Source organism: Trichomycterus rosablanca, chromosome 1 (genome assembly GCF_030014385.1).
Source record: "Trichomycterus rosablanca isolate fTriRos1 chromosome 1, fTriRos1.hap1, whole genome shotgun sequence".
In the NCBI taxonomy this organism is placed as follows: Eukaryota; Metazoa; Chordata; class Actinopteri; order Siluriformes; family Trichomycteridae; genus Trichomycterus; species Trichomycterus rosablanca.
Genome location: NC_085988.1, coordinates 79,527,505 through 79,551,328, shown reverse-complemented (window position 1 = coordinate 79,551,328; position 23,824 = coordinate 79,527,505). Strand labels below are relative to the sequence as shown.

At 40.8% G+C, this 23,824-nt stretch overlaps 1 protein-coding gene across 3 annotated transcripts in view; it reads left to right on the top strand.

Moving 5' to 3' along the window:
• LOC134315999 (kinesin-like protein KIF21A) overlaps positions 1 to 10,850 on the top strand; it is a 99,457-nt gene extending 88,607 nt beyond the window's left edge. For all 3 annotated transcript variants that reach the window (XM_062996471.1, XM_062996470.1, XM_062996472.1), the window contains 6 exons: positions 856 to 1,030; positions 2,120 to 2,284; positions 3,861 to 3,978; positions 4,224 to 4,394; positions 6,237 to 6,436; positions 8,389 to 10,850. In XM_062996471.1, the coding sequence (XP_062852541.1) occupies positions 856 to 1,030; positions 2,120 to 2,284; positions 3,861 to 3,978; positions 4,224 to 4,394; positions 6,237 to 6,436; positions 8,389 to 8,446 (887 nt within the window). In that variant the 3' untranslated portion in view covers positions 8,447 to 10,850. The remainder of the gene's footprint in view (positions 1 to 855; positions 1,031 to 2,119; positions 2,285 to 3,860; positions 3,979 to 4,223; positions 4,395 to 6,236; positions 6,437 to 8,388) is intronic.
• Positions 10,851 to 23,824: the final 12,974 nt, after the last annotated feature.

The window sequence follows — 23,824 nt, the reverse complement described above, 5'->3', positions numbered from 1 at the left end:
CTAAAACAAATGACAATGTTCATTTCTAGGGCCCTGCTAAATTCACAGGACAATGTGCTTGATTTCACGGACCTTTTTAAAAATCACAGATTTCATGGATGTGAAACGTGTCACATTTACATTTTCTGCATTTAGCAGACGCTCTTATCCAGAGCGATACAGAAGTGCTTCCATAGTAAACATTTCATTTCTCAAGTTTAATAAACAACAGTCGAAGAACACAAATCTGCTGAAACCTGTTAGAACCAAAGTGTTTGTTTTTTTGTTTTTTAAATGTTAGTAAATAAGTACAAGTCAGCTTAAGTGCTTAGTAAAAAGGTGGGTTTTTAATGGTTTTTAAAGATAGCAAGAGACTCAGATGTTCGGACAGACAGAGGAAGTTCATTCCACCACTTGGGTGCTAGAACAGAGAAGAGCCTTGATGCTTGTCTTCCTTTAGTCCTGGGTCCTAGTCACATCTCACGGCAGTCATTAAATTACACTCATGAATTGAATTATACATGTAGAATAAATGGAAGCTACAGTACACAACGCAGCTACCGTAATAGTTGAATGTAAACCTAGAACATCTAGCAACAGTGCAAAACTTCATGTCTCATCCATGTTTTGAATTGAATTATAAAGCTATTTGAACATTTGCATACAAATCGATTTTGAAATTGCATGAACACGTAACTGTTGCAAATGTCACTAAATCAGCGAGGAGTACTATACCAGTAACAGCAAATTCCCAATTAAGTGCAGAAAAGTGCTTGGACCACGATGATCTTTAAATATGACTTTTTAATTATTTGTTTGTTAAATAAGTTACTTATTTGATGGGCAAAAAGAACGTCTGTGTGTGTTTGGTAACAGATCGTACATGCAAGGTGTGGAACCTGGTGACAGGACAGGAGATCATGTCTCTGGGTGATCACCCCAGCACTGTTCTGTCCATCAGATACTGCTCCAGCCTGGTCTTCACTGTCTCCACTGCCTACATCAAAGTGTGGGACATCCGGGATTCAGCCAAGTGCATCCGCACACTCACGTGAGTTTTACTCCCGCCTGTCTGATTTCTTAGCAAAGATTTAGTAATGCTGCATGTCACAGCAACCTTGGTCTTTAATCGCTGCTAAGATTGAGCATGACAATGAATACAGTTTCCTTTTTATTTTCATTTCATTTCCATGTTTTAGCACCATTTTATTCTCACAGTGCGTCTGGTTTTTCAGACAGAACACCAATTCATTGTGGGGCCTCAGCCTCCCCCTGGCACCCTGCATACAGTTTTTTATTTTATTTTATAAAAGTCTACATTGCTACAGTTAAATTCACAACACAAACAAACCACTGTCTCAACCAAGCATTGAAAGGAAATGTTTCAGAAATGGATTAATCATTTTATTTTTGGAGGTGTTTTGATGCACTGTAGTAGTACTTTATCAGAGGTACTACTACACATCCTTATTTACTTTTATTCTTTTATATTAGATAGATAGATAGATAGATAGATAGATAGATAGATAGATAGATAGATAGATAGATAGATAGATAGATAGAGATACCTCTGAGATGTTGGTGATCGACCAAGACTCACTTACGCCAGAGGTACAGTAGTGTGACAGTATACAGTCTGAGCAATTGAGGGTTAAGGGTCTTGCTCAAGGGCCCAACAGCAGCAACCTGGCAGTGGTGGGGCTTGAACTAGCAACCTTTTGATAACTAATCCGGTACCCTAACTGCTAGGCTACAATTGCCCTACAAGGATGTGAAGGCTACAAAGCCTGGTATGGAAAAATAGAAAGGATACGTTTGGCACAAATTGCAGATTGTTTTAATATTGGTGATGAAGTAAATGTGTCACCACACACAGTGCAGGCCAATCAGTGCAGTGCTCACCTCCGTAAGCATGCAGGCATCAAAACTGAGCGCCTGGGCAATAAAAGAAGTACGACTGCTCTGACCAACTGCTCAGATCCTGTTTTCTGCCGGACATGTGTGCATTGTTTTCCTGCAGAAGTCTGGCCCTATTATTCTGTTTCTTTCTCACGTTTCTAATTTTGCCAGGATGGAAATAGCATTGGTATGTTTTTTCCACAAGAGAAAAGGATGTTTAACTGTACTTTGTTGTCCTCAGGTCCTCTGGTCAGGTCTCTCAGGGTGATACCTGTGCTGCTTTGAGCGGCCGGGTGGTGCCCATCCCTCCTGGTGAGAATCAGATCAACCAGATCGCCCTGAATCCATCCGGAACGTTCCTGTATGCTGCATCGAGAAACTCGGTCAGGATGTGGGATCTGAGGAGGTATGGGGCCAGCTCAGAAATGCCCATCATGTATAAATGTTTGAATATAGAATTCACATTCAATTACAAATGGTTTAATGGTAGCATTGTGTTAGGAAGCATATTTAAAATGTCCTGATATATATACACTATATGGCCATAAGTACGTGTATACCCCTCCTAATGTAGTTCAGGTGTTATAGCCACACCCATTGCCAGCAGGGCCTCATATTTGGCTTCAAACATTATTTGACTGTTTTGGTATTGCTCCTAATCCGAAGGGAAAGAAAGGACTTTGTCCTTTCACTGCTTATATATATATATATATATACACAAAGCCTGTCCTGTCTCGGCATAGATTTTCCTCGCAGTAACACAATATCTTCCCAACTCCCTAAAACATGCCAGAAAATTGACTGTCCAATCTAATTTGACCTAAGCCGTAAGTGTGGTGTCCTGTAATAGATTAGTGCCTAATATATCTGCTTCTTTGGGTGGTACACAGTTTCTGAGTAACTCTGAGCCTCTTGCCAACTCGACACAGGATGAAGCACTTACCACAGATGAATAAATTAGTTTACATTTACATTTTTGGCATTTAGCAGATGCTTTTTATCCAAGGTGATTTACATTACTGTGACAGTATATTGTCTAAGCAATTGAGGGTTAAGGGCCTTGCTCAAGGGCCCAACAATGGCAGAGGTGGGGCATGAGCCAGCAACCTTTCAATTACTAGTCCAGTACCTTAACCACTAGGCTACAACTGCCCTAGTTTTGCGTTTTATTAAAAAAAAAAAAAAAAAAACAGTCTCAAAGCCTCAGCCATCCTCCCTCCTTTAGACATACACAGTCATGTCTGTGTAGACACCCAGCTGGCCAGTCGTACAGCTGAGAGTCAAACCTGGATCTCAGCGGTGGTGGACTAGCAATATAAGCCTTCGGGTTATCTGAGTGAAAGGATAGGTGTGTGTTAAGAATGCAGTGTTTTTTGGTAGGCTCCAGTTGTACCCAACCCTGATCAGGATGAGGTGGTTACTAATGATAAATGAATGAGTAAATAATTTTGGCTTATAATTATGGGGCTTAATAAAGTTAATAAAGTTTTAAATGAAAATACATGCACTGTGATTATTAATTATAACCAAAAACATTATGCTTAGATTTAACCTTTTAAATATTTTTGGTTCAGGATAATATTGAGTTAATTGCACCGGTGTGCAGATAAAACAGGAACAAGAAAAAAGCAATCAATATCTATGCACATAGGCCGTTCGGGTGGTGCAGCAGTCTAATGTGCTAGTCCACCACTGCTTGAATCTCAAGCTCTTTAGTTTAAATCCCAGCTGTGCTATCGATCAGCCGGCTGCCTACACAGACACACAATAGGCCGTGTCTGTAGAGGGGAGGTACATTGGTCGAAGGAGTTTTCCTCATTGCTGCTGCATTTACGACCTCTGCTAGCTGGTGGGGGCGCTGATTATGGATGCCAGTGTGTGTCTCACCGTACATTTTCCAGATAGATGTTTATTAAATTAATTTGTTGCAAACTTCTCTGTGTTTCTATTAAACATCACATTCTCCTCTTGTCTTCTTCCAGATTTGTTTCTACAGGAAAACTGACAGGTCATCTGGGTCCAGTAATGTGCCTGGCAGTGGATCAGCTCGGGAACGGTCAAGATGTGGTCATCACAGGCTCCAAAGACCATAACCTGAGGGTAGACACACACACACACACACACAAACCAAAACAGTCTAGCTTTAGCTTGTAGTGTGTAGGCAGGAATTAATTGCTAGCTTTCAGGCTTAGCTCACTTCAGACGTCACATAGCGGCTAACTTGCAGATTAAGCCTTAAAATGAGCTTTAACAATATTAATCAAGCTCAGAAGGTTCGTCACGCGGTACACGAAAGCTGCCAGTGTGTGAACACTGACGGTGTGTGTGTGTGCCCTATGTTTCAGATATTTGATGTGATGGAGGGGGCTCAGGGAAGCATCCCTGCTACACATAACTTTGAGTCAGCTCATCATGATGGTCTGGAGGCGCTGAGCATGCTGGGTGATTCAGTGTACAGTGCTGCCAGAGATCACAGTATTAGGAGATGGGATCTGTCCACCAAACAGCTCAAACAGGTACGAGAGGAGAGGTGACATGTAAATCTATACTGTCATGATGAATATGATCACACCAGTATTGAAAATAAGCTAATTATTCTAATAATACACAATAAATAATACTAGCTGATCTCACTTCTAAAATGGATTTGCTTGTATGATGTGAAATTCTCAGACTAAAATAAACTAAAAGAATGAAAATGTAACACTAGTGGTGCAAGGGGTCACCACTGAGACGGCAGGTGAAGCCCCACAACTGCAAGGATGAAAAATGAACCCAGTTTGCAGGATGCTTAACCAAGTTAAAACACTACCGTGGCTAAAAAGCCACAAACAAATAGGAGTACAGTGGAACCTCGATTCAACGGACTGAAAGGGGGTGCACTCGTCTGTAAAATGCGATTGTCCGAAACGACAAGGTTTTTTTTCCAGGGGGAGCGAAAATCTACGAAAACACAGCACAAGGTCCACAAAAGTGCTAAACATGTACATATGAACAACAGTAAAACAAACAACGTAAATAGATATTTAAATATATAATGTAAAACCTGTAAATAAATATTAAAATTGGTGTACTGTACTACTGGTGAGAAATTTCATTTACCTTGTATGGTGGAGGAGATTTTTTTTTTTTTTTTGCCGTGATCGTATAGCGGGGTCTGAAGCAGCCTGAAGCTCTGCTGGTGGCTATGGGGGCAGTGCTGGTGCAGAACTAAGGACTAGAATTTGCAAAAATTAAGCATAAAACACTGAGAAAAAGGCAAGAACAAAGTGAGCCTCCCTACAAAACAAAGCCTATCACTCATGTAAACAGAGAGACATGCGCCGGCTAGCGGACAATTACTGAACTACTGGACTTGGTTCGCTTCTTGTGGGAATTTTCAAACAATTGGACTGAACATTCGATTTTCCAGATTTTGTCTGTTAAATCTGAAATCCGTTAAATGGTGGTCCGTTAAATCGAGGTTCCAGTCTAAAGGGAAAATTAGAGCAGTGGCCAAAATAACAGAAACACACAAAAACATCAACAGCCCGCAACAGAGAAAGTGGACAGAGATGGGACAGTGCAGAAATAAATACAAAAATATTGTTACAACATGGCACGAAGCTCAGGTGACAACCAAGCTCTCAGAAAAAGAGAAAAGAAAGGAAACCCAGAACAAGCCGGGTCAGCAATGAATGAGTGTCACCCCACCCCACCAACCTGTGCATCCCTGTGGAATATGTTAAGGTACTGGACCAGTAATAAGAATGTTGCCAGTTCAAGCCTCACCGATGCCGCTGTTGGGCCCCTGAGCAAGGCCCATAACCCTCGATTGCTTGAAATGTATTCAGTCATAACTGTAAGTCACTTTGGATAAAAGCGTCTGCTAAATGCCACAAATGTAAATGTAAACATTTGCCACAGAAATGAGAAAAAAAGCCTGTCTGACCTCCCTCCCTCAGACACAGCCAGTTGTACCGATTGGACGGTAGCGCAGCTAAGTTTTAAACTGGGTAGTCTGAGCTCTCAGCGATGCCGAGGCTGTGTATCAGACCACTGCAACCTTGCTGTACCACAACTGAGATCATTTTCCATCAAAAAATATCAAATAAGTTAGGTTCAAAATTAAAAATAGGTAAAAAATACAAAGTTTATGAACCCTGATATTTTGAGAAAAGCTGCAGGCTATACTAAATCTGTCCATGTTCCTTATTTGCCCCCTTCCTGTGTCTTCTGTCTTAAATTGCATTATTTGTGGTCCGCCAGCACAGTCAAACAAAAATAATAAATCATAAAAGTTTGGACACCACTGCTGTACTGCAAATTGATCTAATGTGTGTGCGTGTGTGTGTGTGTGTGTGTTTCGTGGTGAGCAGCAGGTTGACCGAGCGCACTCTGACTGGATTAGTGCCATGGCGCCGGTTCCAGATTCCAGGGTGTTACTGAGCGCGTGCAGAGGAGGCCTGCTGAAGCTGTGGCACTCGGACACACTCAGACCGCTGGGTGAACTAAGGGGGCACGACTGTGCCATCAACAGCATCTCCACCAACAGCACTCACCTCTTCACTGCCTCAGAGTGAGTCTCACACACACAAACCCAGCAAGATCATCTGTTTACATTTATCTGTACTGTCCTGCCTCGGATTCTTTCACAAATAACAGTGGGTAGCATCCTCACCTTACAGCAAAAAGGGCATGGGTTCAATTTCCCTGTCGGGCAGACAGGGTTTATTCTGTGGAGTTTGCATGTTCTCCGTGTGGGTTTCTTCCGGTTGTGCTGGGTTTCTCCCACAAGTCCAAAGACATGCAGCCAGACCAATTAAAATAGTTAAAAATGACCCCAAGTGTGTGTGTGTGTTTTGTGTGTGACTGGCCACCTGTCTGGGGTGTTTCCTGCCTGTCGCCCAATGAATCATCGTGACCCTGATCAGGATGAACGAATGAATGAATGAACAACAGCCTTGCATCAACATGTGCTGCTGCAAAGCTGGAAAGTGGGTGTTGCATGGCAACATTGGGCCTGCTGATCTGGTTCATGCTCTTACCTTAGGACACAGTTTGTGAAGAGTTTGGCATGTTCTTTCTGTGTCTGTGTGGGTTTTTATTTTTAAATGAGTGAGTTTGACAGAGGGCGGCACGGTGGCTAAGTGGCAGCAAGAAGGTCCTGGGTTCGATCCCCAGGTGGGGCGGCCCGGGTCCATTCTGTGCAGAATTTGCATGTTCTCCCCGTGTCTGTGTGGGTTTTTTCCCGGGAGCTCCGGTTTCCTCCCACAGTCCAAAAACATGCAGTCAGGTTAATTGGAGACACTGAATTGCCCTATGGGTGTGTGTATGTGTGTCTGCCCTGCGATGGACTGGTGCCCCGTCCAGGGTGTTACTGGACCCCCCCCCCGCGACCCTGATTGGATAAGCGGTTAAGACAGTGAGTGAGTGAGTGAATGAGTGAGTTTAACGGAGTGTGTTGTGCAGTAGGGTGTTTTTTCATCATACTTGGGTGACGCTGCTGTCTATTATGCTAGCCCACAATCACTAAGATCCGGGTTCGAATTTCAGAGGTTCTTTCAGCCGACTAGGCCCTTACACAGGCATGATAGACTATGTCTGACTATGTCTGAGAGTGGGATGGCCAAAGCCCTGCGATGGATTGGCACCCTGTCCTTGTTATTGCTGTCATTCACCCAGTGTTTCCTGGTGGAATCAGACCCGCCATGACCCTGACCAGGATAAAGCTGTTGATGAAAATACAGTAGAACCTCGATTTAATGGACTACAAGGGGGGTGCGATTGTCCGAAACAGTGAGGGGTGTGAAAATATACTTAAACACAGCTCTAAGGTCCACAAAAGTGCTAAACATGCACATATGATCAACAGTAAAATCAACAACGTGAATATATATGTAAATTAGTAATGTAAAACCTGTAAATATTAAAATTGGTGTACTGTACTACTGGGGAGAAATTTCACTTACACACTTGTGGTGGTGGAGATTTTTTTTTTTTTTTTTTGCGTGATCGTATAGTGGGGACTCAGAGTTTCTATTATTCTGAGTCTGAAGCACTGCTGGTGGCTACTGGAGCAGCACTGGTGCATAACTAAGTACTGTAACTAGCAAAAATTAAGCATAAAACAAAGAAAAGGGCGAGAACTAAGCGAGCCTTCCAACAAAATAAAGGCTATCACTCATGTAATCAGAGAGACATGCACTGGCTAGTGGACAGTTACTGAACTACTGGTCGTGGTACACTCCTCACTGGAATTTGAAACGATCGGACCGGACACTCGGTTTTCCAGATGTTGTCTGTCAAATCCAAAATCCGTTAAATGGAGGTTCCACTGTACAATAAAATTAAATGCAACGACTGACATGACTAGCACTTCTTGTTGTAATAGATTTAAAGAGATTTAAAGAGATAATTTATGCATTTGATGTGGCGTTGAGGGAAGGCGGGTTAATTAAGATTAAAAAGACTCTTTTTTGTGTAAAACTGAAGCACTGATTGTTGTTCCTGTATTTAATGTCGTTTCAGAGATCGGACAGTGAGGATCTGGCAGGTTAAAGGCTCTCTGGAGGAAGGACTCTATTAAATCGAACACACCGTGTGATGTGTGTAAAACTGAGACTGAATGAAGCCTTTTGCACAACAGAATAAAGGAGACACTCTTTCAGCTGTTTTATTTGCTGAAAGCTTGTGATTTCTGCACTCGATTGCATCTTTGTACACTCTTCTGTAGCTTCTCAACATCCCTAACATGTGGCAGAGAAGAGGACTGTTGTAAGCGATGAAAATTTAAGTGTCCTGTGTATAAGCACGGCAGTGCAGCACCAGATGGGTCCAGGTTACATGTTCATAACTTAATGGTTCAGAAGCCAAAGCTGGGCTTTGGATATTGTAAGCACAGTTAAACCGGCTATCGTACTATTATTATTTATCTTTACACTTGGTGAATATTTGTTAACAGGACCAACATGCTTTGAATTTAAAGGTACTGATCAGCCAGACTAAACTGTACACAAATTCCCACTAAATTCCTAATCTTAACCTCAAGTCTTAGTGGGACAGACTAGACAAAGCATGGATAATCTGGTTGGGAATTTTGTCTGTAAAATGAGAAAACAAACACAGGTTGAATTATAAAGGCTAAGCACAACAAAACTGAACACTACTGTACTTCCCCTTAGTGCACTGCAGTGGTATGTAATACACAGGCTGTGGTTTGGGACACAACCAGGAATTCAATTATACTCAATATCCAACGAAGTAAAGTTTTGTCTCTTAAGTAAAAACAATAATGCAGTGAAAGCTGGCTATTATCCTCTGTAAGGTATACACGGTTTAAAAGGTATAAACTATGTGTAGTTGAAACAGAATACACACCGGCGCATTAGGAGAAACGTTTGTGTGAAATCTGTCATTGAAGTTAAAGGCTGTGCTACCACCAAGTAGAAAGGATGCAAACCAGTACACATTCACATTGAACTAGCTCTGAGAGCACTAAATCAAAGGGTAAGCCTATTTCAGATCATTTTTAGAAAAGGTTTGGCTTGTTTACTAAAGTTTGAGTTGTTAAAACCCTCCAGTTCTGAGCACAGGGTTTCACAAACACTGGGTGTAGTTGTACTGGACTTCGGTGCCTCTAAATGTGGGTTTTTCCAGACACCAAATTTTGCTAAGTGTTGGGCAACAAAACGTACCCGAAATATAGTCGATCAGCCAAACATGTTTTCTGAAGGATTATGTTGCTAGTACGTAAGAGCAGCTTACTCCTGTGTGTCCACAAGGGCAGCTGAATTCTGTGTTTCCTCTCTGTGGTGCACCTGCAGTTGCAATCAAAATTATTCAAGCTCCATTACAGATCAGGTTTAATAGCAAAACTTTCAGCTGGTTGCAATAAACCAATTAAACAAGAACAATTTAACTAGCTCAACACAATTAATATGAAGTGGTTTCTCCAAATTCTACACAAAATGCCACTTGTAATGACTACCGCAGTCTCAGAATTATTCAACATCTTCATGACAAGCATCTATAGTATTTAGTAGGGCACATTTTGTTGTTATGACCAGCTGCAAACATGAGGAATCTTATACCATGCCTTATTTACAATGGCCCCCAGTTCACTAATATTCTTGGGTTTGTGTGCCTCAACCACCTTCTTCAATTCACACCTAAGAACGTCAGGAGACTGTGACGGCCACTCCAGAATCTTCCAGCACTCCTTCTGAAATCCAGCCTTGATGGACTTTGAGGTATGCTTTGGATCACTGTCCTGTTGGGAGATCCAATGTAACCACATGAGCGAATTTACTTCAGATTGCTGAGGCAGCTTTGCACAGTGTTAATCATCTCATCTACGTCAGATGAGCAACGAAGCCATTAAATTCGTTTGAGTAAAATGGTACACATTTCATTCTTGTCCGAACTTTATGTCTTAGCGGGATTTCGTGTCTGCACAGACATGAGTGGCTATGTCTAAGAAGCTCTGCGATGCATTGGTGCCCTGTCCAGGAAATTCCTGGCTTGCGCCCAGTGTTTCCCATTGGAACCGGGTCAGGAAAAAAATAAAAATGTTACGTTGTAAATATTGATGTGAGTACTAGGCACTCAGGTGGTACAGTGGTAAGTGCGCCCGGTGATTCTGGGGAGGCTGGACCTGCCGAAACCTTGACAGGATAAAGTCATGGTAAAAGCTTAAAATGAAATGGGAACGATGAAATGGTGAAATGAGTTCTATCCAGTGGTTGATGATGACCAAAGTGAAAACAGAAACAAGCCTCAGTGCTTGGTACAGGTATTTTATTCTGAAATGATGTCACATGCACTGTATTAGTTGTGTATGTAGTGTGTGTCTGATTTCTTAACTGCTGATATCCGGTTGTACACATGATGATTTTTGAATATGTTTTAGTTGTATGTAAAATCATTGTAATTTAAACCCTGTCGTTCACGTCTGTACTGCTCCAGGTCAATACATTCCATTTCTAAATCAATTCTTTGTTTTTTGTCTTTCTTTTAGGTTAGGTAAAATTCATCACAGTTATTGGGAGATAACTACTGAGAATGCTGAATGCTAGGGCACCCAGGTGGCACAGCGGGATATCCCACTAGCACACCAACACAGAGATTCTGAACGCCTTGGTTCGAAACTCGGCGTTGCCATCTGGCGGGCACAATTGGCAGTGCCTCCGACAGATACTAATTGGCCACCGTATCTGCAGGGTGGGGGCCGGACTATGTCTGGGTGGGTGGGTCTTCATACGCTGTGTAAGGACCCTGACTGGCGGAAGAGTCGCCTGTACAGAATGCAGGGGCGAGAAGAGGAGAGCTGTGCACGTGTCGGAGGAGGCGTGTACAGCGACGTGCCCTCCTCAGATGCAATCGGGTATCTCTCAGCAGCGGAAGACAAATTGAGTGTGCTAAATCTGGAGGAAAATGGGGAGAAAATGCAATAAAAATAAAAAAAGAGAATGTTGAATGCCGGGCACCTACATGGACAACGATTGGCTCGGCCGAGGGAGGAGGGGCTGTAGGGGTAACTCGTTACGATGCCACCTGCACACAGATGGGGGATAAGAGAGATCTGATCTGAGATACAGGTCTCCATATGAATTTGCCTTATGCAGGTGACTTACAGTACTGTGACAGTATATTGTATAAGCAATTTAGGGTTAAGGGCCCAACAGTGACAACCTGGCAGTTGTGGGACTTGAACCAGTGACCCTTGGATTAATAGTCCTGTACCTTAACCACTAGGCTACAACTGCCCCTTTTATTATACACCGATCAGCCATAACATTTAAACCACCCCCTTTTTTCTACTCTTACTGTCTATTTTATCAGCTCCACTTATCATATAGGAGCACTTTGTAGTTCTACAATTACTGACTGTAGTCCATCTGTTTCTCTGCATGCTTTGTTAGCCCCCTTTCACCCTGTTCTTCAATGGTCAGGACCCCCACAGGACCACCACAGAGCAGGTATTATTTGGGTGGTGGATCATTCTCAGCACTGCAGTGACACTGACATGGTGGTGGTGTGTTAGTGTGTGTTGTGCTGGTATGAGTGGATCAGACACAGCAGCGCTGCTGGAGTTTTTAAACACCTCACTGTCACTGCTGGACTGAGAATAGTCCACCAACCAAAAATATATCCGGCCAAAAGCACCCAGTGGGCAGCATCCTGTGACCACTGATGAAGGTCTAGAAGATGACCAACTCAAACAGCAGCAATAGATGAGCGATCGTCTCTGACTTTACATCTACAAGGTGGACCAACTAGGTAGGAGTGTCTAATAGAGTGGACAGTGAGTGGACACGGTATTTAAATACTCCAGCAGCGATTCTGTGTCTGATCCACTCATACCAGCACAACACACACTAACACACCACCACCATGTCAGTGTCACTGCAGTGCTGAGAATGATCCACCACCTAAATAATACCTACTCTGTAGTGGTCCTGTGGGGGTCCTGAGCTTTAAAGTACATATTTTTGTTTATATTTAAATGTAAATAATCAAAATACATTGTGTGTAAATATGAAGATCATTGTTAAATACAACCGTGAAATCCCCTCGCTGTATTTGACCTTTGATGACATAAATATCATATAGGAATGAAATAAAGATCATGTCCAAAATTATTCATCCGAAAGGTTCCTGTCAGCGTGACATGCATGGTGAGGTAAATATGATTAGTCAGTAATTAGTCAAACCCTTGATTGACCATGACGAATGTACTGAGTGGGCAGGCAGTGCAGAACATTTTTTACATTTCTTTTTTTTTTCTTTTCAGCATTTAGCAGACGCTTTTATCCAAATCGACTTACACAATGAGCAGAACACGATGAGCAATTGAGGGTTAAGGGCCTTGCTCAGGGACCCAACAGTGGCAACTTGGTGGTGGCGGGGCTTGAACCGGCAACCTTCTGTTTACTAGTCCAGTACCTTAACCACTGAGCTATCACTTGCCCACATTTTCCACAGGGTGGCAGCATATCGTTTGTTTTACTAAACACTCCACCTACACGTTTTAGTTCTACTGGTGTGTTTCATTATATTTACAAGACAGATGTTTCCCAGATTTTTTCCGAATGATTCCCAGTGCTGGTAATTGAGAAATATTGCATTCATTTTCACCAGGAAAACACCAAGCACGAGTCATGAAAACATTCTGAACAGGAATCTAGTCCATCACTGGGGAAATTGAGGAAACACATATTCACATTTAGTAACATCACCAGATGCTCCTTTAAATATTGTAAAATAATAATGGGAAGAACATGGATTAGATTTGTGAAGTCCAAGTAGGCTTGAGTGCATGAATTTACTACAGCAAAAGGGGAACATACCAAATGCTATACATTATAGAAATTTTGTGTCATTATAGAAATTGTAGAAAGATTTAACTTTGCATTTAAGTTGTTAAGACCAATGCAAAATAGAAGCATTTTACTAGCGGCCTTTTGGTCTCCATTGTAGGTGAGATTATAGCATTGTTTACACCACTAAATTTAAATATATATACAAATATACACCGATCAGCCATAACATTAAAACCACCTCCTTGTTTCTACACTCACTGTCTATTTTATCAGCTCCACTTACCATATAGAAGCACTTTGTAGATCTACAATTACTGACTGTAGTCAATCTGTTTCTCTACATACTTTTTTAGCCCCCTTTCATGCTGTTCTTCAATGGTCAGGACCCCCACAGGACCACCACAGAGCAGGTATTATTTGGGTGTTGGATCATTCTCAGCACTGCAGTGACAATGACATGGTGGTGGTGTGTTAGTGTGGGTTGTGCTGGTATGAGTGGATCAGACACAGCAGCGCTGCTGGACTTTTTAAACACCGTGTCCAATCACTGTCCACTCTATTAGACACTCCTAGTTGATCCACCTTGTAGATGGAAAGTCAGAGACGATCGCTCATCTATTGCTGCTGTTTGAGTTGGTCATCTTCTAGACCTTCGTCAGTGGTCACAGGACGCTGCCCACACGGCACTGTTGGCTGGATATTTTTGGTTGGTGGACTATTCTCAGTCCAGCAGTGACAGTGAGGTGTTTAAAAACTCCAGCAGCATTGCTGTGTCTGATCCACTCATACCAGCACAACACACACTAACACACCATCACCATGTCAGTGTGACTGCAGTGCTGAAAATCATCCACCATCCAAATAATACCTGCTCTGTAGTGGTCTTGTGGGGGTCCTGACCATTGAAGAACAGTGTGAATGGGGGCTAACAAAACATGCAGAGAAACAGATGGACTACAGTCAGTAATTGTAGAACTACAAAGTGCTTCTATATGATAAGTGGAGCTGATAAAATGGACAGTGAGTGTGGAAACAAAGAGGTGGTTTTAATGTTATGGCTGATCAGTGTATGTTGCTATATTTGTTGCTATATTTATGACCAAGAAGAACTTTGGAAACCTCACCCTTCACTTTCTAGCTGGTCCCGCTAGGGGTTGCCACAACGGATCATTTGTTCCCATCTTGCCATCTTGCCTTGCCCTAAAAATCTTCTTCTCTCAAACCAACCAAGTTCTTCCTTCCCTTTGGCCTACCTTACCTCCTAAACACACCTTCTCCCCATAGAACTCTCATCCCTCTTCTGCACATGCCCAAACCATCTTGGTCTGCCCCTTATAACTGTGCCGTCCCTCTAATAAACTCCATCCTAATGTTGTCTGTCCTCGTCTTTCACAACGAGAATCTCAGCATCTTTATCTCTGCCTCCACCAGCTTCCTGTCTTGTATTTTAGTCAGTCCCACAATTTTCAAGCCATACAACAAAGCAGGTTTTGTAAACTGTCCCTTTTACTCTGGCATATCCTTCTATCACAAATCACTCTTCCACTCTACACCACCCACACCACTCTGCCTGCACTCCCTTCTCCACATCTCTACCACACTCACCGTTACTTTGTACACTTGACCCCAAGTATTCAAACTCACCCAGTAGCAACTACACCTTTCACTACCTTTCCTCTCATTCATGTACAATAAACATAAACGTCACAATCATAAAAGTCACAAGATATCTCACATGTACAGGTGTATGCAAACTTTAGACTTTAGCTTTAGACAGGTTGTTTTTTTCCATTTCAGCATGGAGCCTTTTCCTGTACATCTAATAATAACTATTCACAGTTTGCACCATGAGCCTTAAAGCTGGAATATATAAGAATAAAAACTCTTAAAGCATGACAGTCATAAATACTTGCATTTTATAACGTGTTAAAAAAAGAGAAGATAATCATTATATATCTGGTAGATAACTACCCACAGTGCCATATGAACAGCCTAAATGCTAATGTTTTATTTACATTTCCAAAAATTCAGGACGCTACAGAGAAATGCTTTTAAAAATATATAATTGTATTTCTTGTTAAACTTGCACCTGCCTGCACATCAGGTTTAGCAAAACATTTGAAAATAAAAGTAGACGTTTCTGGTGTGGTTTGGCCAAATTACTGCAGGTACTCTTTTTTCCTCTCGATTCAGCACACTAAATTTTTGTCTTCCACTACTGAGGGATACCAGATTGCATCCAAGGAGAGCACATTACTGTACACGCCTCCTCCGACACGTGCACAGCCCTCCTCTACTCACCCCTGCTTTCTGCACAGGCGTCTCTTCTGCCAATCAGGGTCCTTACACAGCGTATGAAGACCCACCCAGAGCCGTAGATAGAGAGAGTTGCGACACTCCTTGATCTCGCCGCTACGCGGTCACGTGGTTCATGTGACCCTTCAATAGTTCCAAACAAACCCAGCGCTGTCATGTTCTCATATGGGACAGGCAGCAGTGAATGAAATATTAAATGGCAAATAATAAACATTCGTACAATTTCTGGGTATTTTCACCTGCGTTTACATTTACTGCATCTGCTTTAATGTCAATTTGGTATATAAAGTGGAAGATTGATGTTTATAATGACTTGTTAATAGGTCGTTCTTGTTAATACACAGTTATACACATTATATTAGCATACATTACATAATGCCATATCATTAAGTAGCAGAGACAATATACAGTACAGAGATTAAAGTTTTTTTTATGTTTTGTTTTTTACATAAACTAATCTCACTTCACTTTCCTGAGGATTTATAATAATAATCATTTTGGCTAAACACTAAGTCATGTGCTGGATTCATAAGGTTTACCTGCACTGAATGAACAGATTCATAAACACACTACCGTACATTTAACATTATAGTGCAGGTTCATGAAAAAGCATTTATTCATGTCTTATTTCATGAGTGATTAATAATTGATTCCTACATGTAATACATTAACTATGCACTAGTTCATTTTGTCTAATGTAAGTGGTGGACAAGGTACACAAACCATGTAGTTGAGTTAAAGTAGAGATATCCAAGGTAAAATATTACTCCAGTAAAGTAGTAGTAAAAGTAAAAATACTCTTTACCTCCACTTGAGTAAAAGTACTAAAGTATTTACCTTCAAATGTACTTAAGTATGAAAGTAAAAGTATAATGATTTATTTGGCTCTAATGTTTTATGATCATTTCTGTAACAAGACTCTTGATTAATCAACTCATTTTAGGTGAAAAGACTCGCGTGTCATTAATTAAGCTTAACTAACTAAGCTAAATTTGGTTATACCTATTAATTAAAATAAACATGTAACATTTAGTGCTGAGCAAATGCTAAACAATAACAGTATTAAGTATATTAATGACATCAAATTCCTTTTTTTTTTTTAAACAAAGCAACATACAGCTGAAAATGCTTGCTAAGTAGTGGAAATGAATGGGGCTCTATGGGTTGTTTGGAACTTTTGAGCAGCCCACGATGCGGAAGCTGGACAGAAAAAATGTCCCGCCCCCTTTACAATGGTTTCCTATGGGAGTGTCGCCACTCTGTTCTCTCTACCAATCTGGACCCACCCACCCAGACATAGTCCGGCCCCCACCCTGCAGATACGGTGGCCAATTAGTATCTGCTGCAGGCACTGCCAATTATGTCCGCTAGATGGCGCCCAGCCGACCGGTGGCAACACCGAGTTTCGAACCGGGGAGTTTAGGAACTCGGTGCTGGTGTGCAAGCGGAATATCCTGCTGCGCCACCTGGGCACAACTGCAGAAACTCTTAAGTTAACTTTTAGTTTGTGTGTGTTTTAATCAGTTATATCGTTATAAAAAACCTCCAGAACATCATTGTTGAGATGTGTCTCATGTTACTTCTTCCACACGTCCTGCAAGCTAAGCAGAATGAGTAGAAACAATCCTAATTTAAGCTTATGAATTAGCAATCAGGCTTACCTTCTCAAAATAGCTCGTCCTCGTTTCTAATAGCACTCGTGTTTCGATGTGAAACATTTTCAGCTCGACGGGAAACCTGCTGGAAGACGCTCGCTTCTCGCCACCCCCCTCTTTGTGGTGTAGAGTGGATTCCTTAATCATCAGTCATCACTTGTAAATCACTCAGAGCATCTTAACAGGGCAAATAAAGAGCTTTGATTTGTAGTCACACTCCCTCATCAACAGTTGGAAAAAAAAAACTGATTGCTTTTAACAACCAAACTTGAGGCATATTTAGAAAGAGATGAGGCTAAGTGGAGTGGAGAAGCTGTTATTAGCATTGTGTTAAGATAAGCAGCAAATGTACAATGATATCTGTAGCACTAAGTGAGTAAACTGATTTAACAAAAGTACCTGGTGTTAATCAAGTCCTTATGAAGGACAAAGTGTAAAAGTGATACAAAAGTGATGTAGAATTGCTTTGTAGGTTTACATGCTCTAAAAGAAAAACAAATCCTCACTAATTCTGTTAGATGTTGAACGATTTTAAATGGGTTTGTTAGCACCTTCTGATACTATATGGGTAGAGCCCTAAATTCATGGGAAAATGGTCCACATAATCGGTTGGGAGTTTTCCAAACTCAATTACCCGAGTCGTGTTTGTAGCTGCTTTAGACTTCAACATCTTGACAATTTTGTCTAACAGATTTCTAATGTAACCAAAGTGACATAAACAAAGACATAAGACTGTACACAAACTATTGCAGCACAGAGACGATCACGTGTGTAGAGAAGTACACTTTTCCTTTGACTATGGAATCCCTAAAAGATGCAAAATGCACTCAATACGTAAACACACATCAAACATTGTCAGCACACTACAGCGCAGAAAAGTCTGTTACACTAACTTAATTACTGTATGATTGCATATTGCGCCTCATATTGCACCTCATAATTTATACGCTACGTGAATGAAAAAAGGTTAATAGCTACACACATATCTCAGATTTGGACTTTCACAGCAAAATGCGTATATCACAGGAAAGGCTCATTTCATGGTCACTGATGCGATTTTCATGGCTGTGAATTAGGTAGGGCCTTATATACAGGACTACAAAAACAATAACTTGTTTTCGTCAGCCAAGCAGCGCTGCTCAAACACTTCATACCTGATAAGACCTCGGGTTCACCCTTAGTAAAGGGAAGCAAGTATCCAACCCAAGGTCAGAGCTATGAGGAGGGGGTGTTCCTGCCATTCTAAATCATTTCTGCTGTATCAACAGCATTTTGCAAAGCTAGTGAGTGGAACATGTTTATTTATAATTTTTACAGCTGTATATTGGGGGACCATCACTATGTTTAATAGTTGATATGATGTTCTTACGGTGAAATGTGGTGGTAGCTTTATGCCAGATTTAACGGGACCCTGTTAGAACAGTGGCCTGTGTCTGTGTCATGGGTGTTTTACTGAGAAAACACACTTGAACACACACATACTTCAGAACCAAAACAAAATTGTTCCTCGTGGGACAACGGGACACCTTATGTTGAGAATATAAATTGGAGGAGAGCCTGGTTGTTGCAGCAAAAGTTTTGTATGCCTAATAAAGCTAAGGATATTCCTTTTACACAAGATACATCCAGTTAATTCAATTATTTCTAAATTTGTTAATGTTGAGAGCTCCTTTTGTGGAGATGCCAAAAAGACTATTATTCATTTATTTTTTTAATGCAAGATAAATACATTTTGGTCGGATTTAAAAGATCACTTGTTTAAACCAATTAAAGTTTCACATTTTTGGAAGCTTAAAGATTTAATATGCTACTATAATAACAATTTCAATAGACACATAGAATATATTGTTAATTTTTTATTCTATATGCCTATTTTTTTTATTTATAAAGTTTATAATAAAGTTTTTAGGCTCCAGACCAACATCACTCTTGTTTTTAGTCGAATTCGCTTCTGCAATCTTTAACACTTATCCAAAAAAGCACTAGGTTTATAGATTACTTTAATCTTTATTTTTAGAGAAGGGTTGTGGTGAAGGTTGATTGGCTTTTTTTGTGTGTGCTACCCCATATTTAAGATAAGACTATAAGATAAGACTTTCCTGATCTCCTTGGGAAAATTAACTTGTTACAGCAGTTAAAACAGAAAAACAGAAAAAATATGTGAAAAAAATTTAAATAAAAAAATTGCACATATAGCGTGTAGTTATTTACACAAAAAATTCCCTTTAAAAAGTGATGTATACATACTGTATATACATTAAAAATATTAATTATTGTTACATATTGCACTTTTTGTTTTTGCACTAACGACATGAAAGAGTAGAATGAGAGTATGATACACCAGGCATAACATTATGACCACTGACAGGTAAAGTGAATAACCCTGATTATCTCTTCATCATGGCACCTGTTAGTGGGTGGGATATATTAGGCAGCAAGTGAACATTTTATCCTCAAAGTTGATGTTAGAAGCAGGAAAAATAAACAAGCATAAGGATTCGAGCGAGTTTGACGAGGGCCAAATTGTGATGGCTAGACGACTGGGTCAGAACATCTCCAAAACTGCAGCTCTTGTGGGGTGTTCCCGGTCTGCAGTGGTCAGTATTTATTAAAAGTAGTCCAAGGAAGGAACAGTGGTAAACAGGGGACAGGGTCATGGGTGACCAAGGCTCATCAATGCACGTGGAGATCGAAGGCTGGACCGTGTGGTCCGATCCAACAGACGAGCTACTGTAGCTCAAATTGCTGAAGAAGTTAATGCTGGTTCTGATAGAAAGGTGTCAGACTTCATGCCTCGACGCGTCAGGGCTGTTTTGGCAGCAAGAGAGGGACCAACACAATATTAGGAGGGTGGTCATAATCGGTGTATAATAATAATATGTAATAATACAGTGCCATCAGAAAGTATTCACACCCCTTCACTTTTTCCACATTTTGTTACGTTACAGACATATTCAAAATCCGATTTGAGTATAGTTTTCTTTTAAAAAAGCTACACGAAATAGCCCATAATAACAAAGTGAAAACATGTTTTCAGACATTTTTGTAAATCTTTTAAAAATGTAAACATTTAAACATAATAGGTACATAAGTATTCACACCCTTTGCTATGATGCTCAAAATTGAGCTCAGCTGCATCCAGTTTACACTGATCATCTTTAAGATGCTTCTATAACTTGATTGGAGACCACCTGTGGTAAATTCAGTTGATTGAACATAATCTGGAATGGCACACACTTGTCTATAAAAGGTCTCACAGTTGACAGTGCATATCAGAGCAGAAACCAAGCAATGAAGTCAAAGGAATTGTCTTTAGACCTCCGAGACCGGATTGTGTCAAGGCACAAATCTGGGGAAGGATACAAAAAAATTTCAGCAGCATTGAAGTTCCCGAAAAGCACTGTGGTCTCCATTATTCGGAAATGGAAGAAGTTTGGAACCACCAGAACCCTCCCTAGATCTGGCCGCCCGACCAAACTAAGTAATCTGAGAAGAAGGGCCTTGGTCAGAGAGGTGACCAAGAACCCAATGGTCACTAAGGCAGCGCTCCAGTGTTCCCTTGTGGAGATAGGACAACAATCCAGTAGGTCAACCATTGCTAACACACTCCACCAATCAGGCCTTTATGGTAGAGTGGCCAGATGGAAGCCACTCTTCACAAAAAGGCACATGGCAAAAAGCACCTTAAGGATTCTCTGGTCTGATGAAACCAAAATAGAACTTTTTGGCCTGAACTACAAGCGTCATGTCTGGAGAAAAACAGGCACTGGTCATCGCCTGGCTAACACCATCCCTACTGTCAAACATGGTGGTGGCAGCATCATGCTGTGGGGATGTTTTTCTGCGGCAGGAACTGGGCGACTAGTCCGCATAGAGGGTAAGATGACAGCAGCCAAATATAGAGAGATTCTTCAAGAAAACCTGCTCCAGAGTGCTCTGGAACTCAGACTAGGGCGACGATTCATCTTCCAATACGACAATGACCCAAAGCACACAGCCAAGATAACAAAGGAGTGGCTTCAGTAGCAGTCTGTGAATGTCCTTGAGTGGCCCAGCCAGAGCCCGGACATGAATCCAATTGAACATCTCTGGAAAGACCTAAAAATGGCTGTCTACAGACGCTGCACATCCAACCTGACTGAGCTTGAGAGGATCTGCAGAGAAAATGCCCAAAAACAAGTCTGCCAAGCTTGTACAAACATACCCAAGACGACTTGAGGCTGTGATTGCTGCCAAAGGTGCTTCAACAAAATATTAAGCTATGGGTGTGAATACTTATGTACCTATTATGTTTAACTGTTTACATTTTTAATAAATTTACAAAAATGTCTGAAAACATGTTTTCTCTTTGTTATTATGGGCTATTTCATGTAGATTTTTTAAAAGAAAACTATACTCAAATCAGTTTTCAAATATGTCTGTAACGTAACAAAATGTGGAAAAAGTGAAGGGGTGTGAATACTTTCTGATGGCACTGTATATTACATATTATTATTATAAGCCCTGATGGCTGCAGGAATGAAGGACCTGAGGTGAATGAGTCCGGTACTGAAGGAGCTTGTTAGGACCCCTACAGACTCGTGTAGTGGATGTGTGGTGTTGTCTAGGATGGATGACAGCTTGGCTATCATCCTCCTTTCTCCCATCTCCTGTACAGATTCGAGAGGACAGTTCAAGACAGAGCTCGCTTTCTTGATCAGCTTGTTCAGTCTTTTCCTGTCTCTCTCTGAGATTGCACCTTGGAAGTTTGCTTAACAATAGTGATAATAATAGACACAACCAATTTTTATGACTACCTCATTACTGGTAATGTTACCTTTTTATTTTTATTATTTGCACTGTTTTATTATTATTTTATTCTGTTTTATATTTTTGCACCTGTAACTGTTTTGTATATATTTGTTCTTATTGTTATTTTTATTTTTCTCTGTAACTGAGCTTTGGCAATATGAATGTCCTTATTTGTCATGCCAATAAAGCTTCTTTTGAGTTTGAGTTTCAGTAGTGTGTAGTTACTGTACCCTGATCAATACTGTATATACAGTGATGTTTTTGTTCATTGTTTAATTCAATAATAATAATAATAATAATAATAATAATAATAATAATAATAATAATAAAAACACTTGCACATACAGTACACTCTCTGTCTCTCTCTCTCTTTTTTTTTAATTAACTTTATTGAACAACAAATATATTACAAAATAATACATCAGTCACAGCCAAGATGTAACATAAACAATGAAAATTAGACAGTTATTAACTTTACATTTTCTGCATTTAGCAGATGCTTTTATCCAAAGCGACTTACAGTACTGGGACAGTATACAGTCTAAGCAATTGAGGGTTAAGGGTCTTGCTCAAGGGCCCAACAGTGGCAACTGATTACTGGACCAGTACCTTAACCACTATATTTTACATTTACATTTTAAATTTTCGACATTTAGCAGACGCTCTTATCCAGAGCGACTTACAGAAGAGCTTCCATAGTAAACATTTCATTACTCTAGATTAAGTAAACAACAGTACAAAGAAATTTCCTGCAAAGGATCAATAAAGAATCTATCTATCTATCTACAAGAACACAAATCTGCTAAAACCTGTTAGAACCAGAAATTAAGTACGTCAGCTTAAGTGTTCAGTAAAGAGATGATGAAGGTTTTTAATCGTTTTTTAAAGACAGCAAGAGACTCAGATGTTCGGACAGACAGAGGAAGCTCGTTCCACCATTTTGGTGTCAGTACAGAGAAGAGCCTTGATGCTTGTCTTCCTCGAGTCCTGGGTGGAGGATCAAGTCGAGTGAGACTAGTGGCTCGGAGGTTGCGTGGTACAGAGCGGGGTTTGATTAGACCACGAAGGTAGCTTGGGGCTGGTCCATTTTTGGCTTTGTAGGCGAGCATCAGTGTTTTAAACTGAATGCGTGCAGCTACAGGAAGCCAGTGAAGAGAACGCAGCAGTGGGGTGATGTGGCAGTGTTTAGGTTGGTTAAAAACCAGACAAGCAGCTGCATTTTGAATGAGCTGCAAGGGTTTAATAGTGGACATTGGGGCACCTGCCAGGAGGGAGTTGCAGTAGTCCAACCGTGAGATTACAAATGACTGGACCAGAATCTGAGTAGCTTCCATGGACAGAAATGGTCGAATCTTCCTGATGTTGTAGAGGAGGAACCGGCACGATCTCGTCATGTTGGCTACACACGGAGAGAAGGTCAGCTGGTTATCCAGGACGACACCAAGGCTTCTCACCTTATCAGATGGTCTGATCTGGGAGTCATCAAGAGAGATGACTAGGTCCTGGTTTGGAGATTGATCTCCAGGAATGAGCAACAGCTCTGTCTTGCTGGGATTGAGTTTTAGATGATGAGCTGACATCATTAACTAAAAATTGCTCGAGGTTATAGAAATAGAAATGAAATAAACTATAAATAAAAGTAGCTAAAGCAGGATTTTATAGGTAATACCATTTAATGATTTTTTTTAAAGACCTTAAGGGATAGAGAAGTTTTCTAGCAGTGTTAAAGTACGACTTGCCTTCACATTTTTTACAGAGTTTTAAAGTATTAATGTAAGATATAAAGGATGCCTTAAAGTGTTGAAATTTGCTCTATTATTCATTCATTTACAACAATGAATGTGATATTTGGATAATATCCCTCTCTCTCTTTTGCTGCCT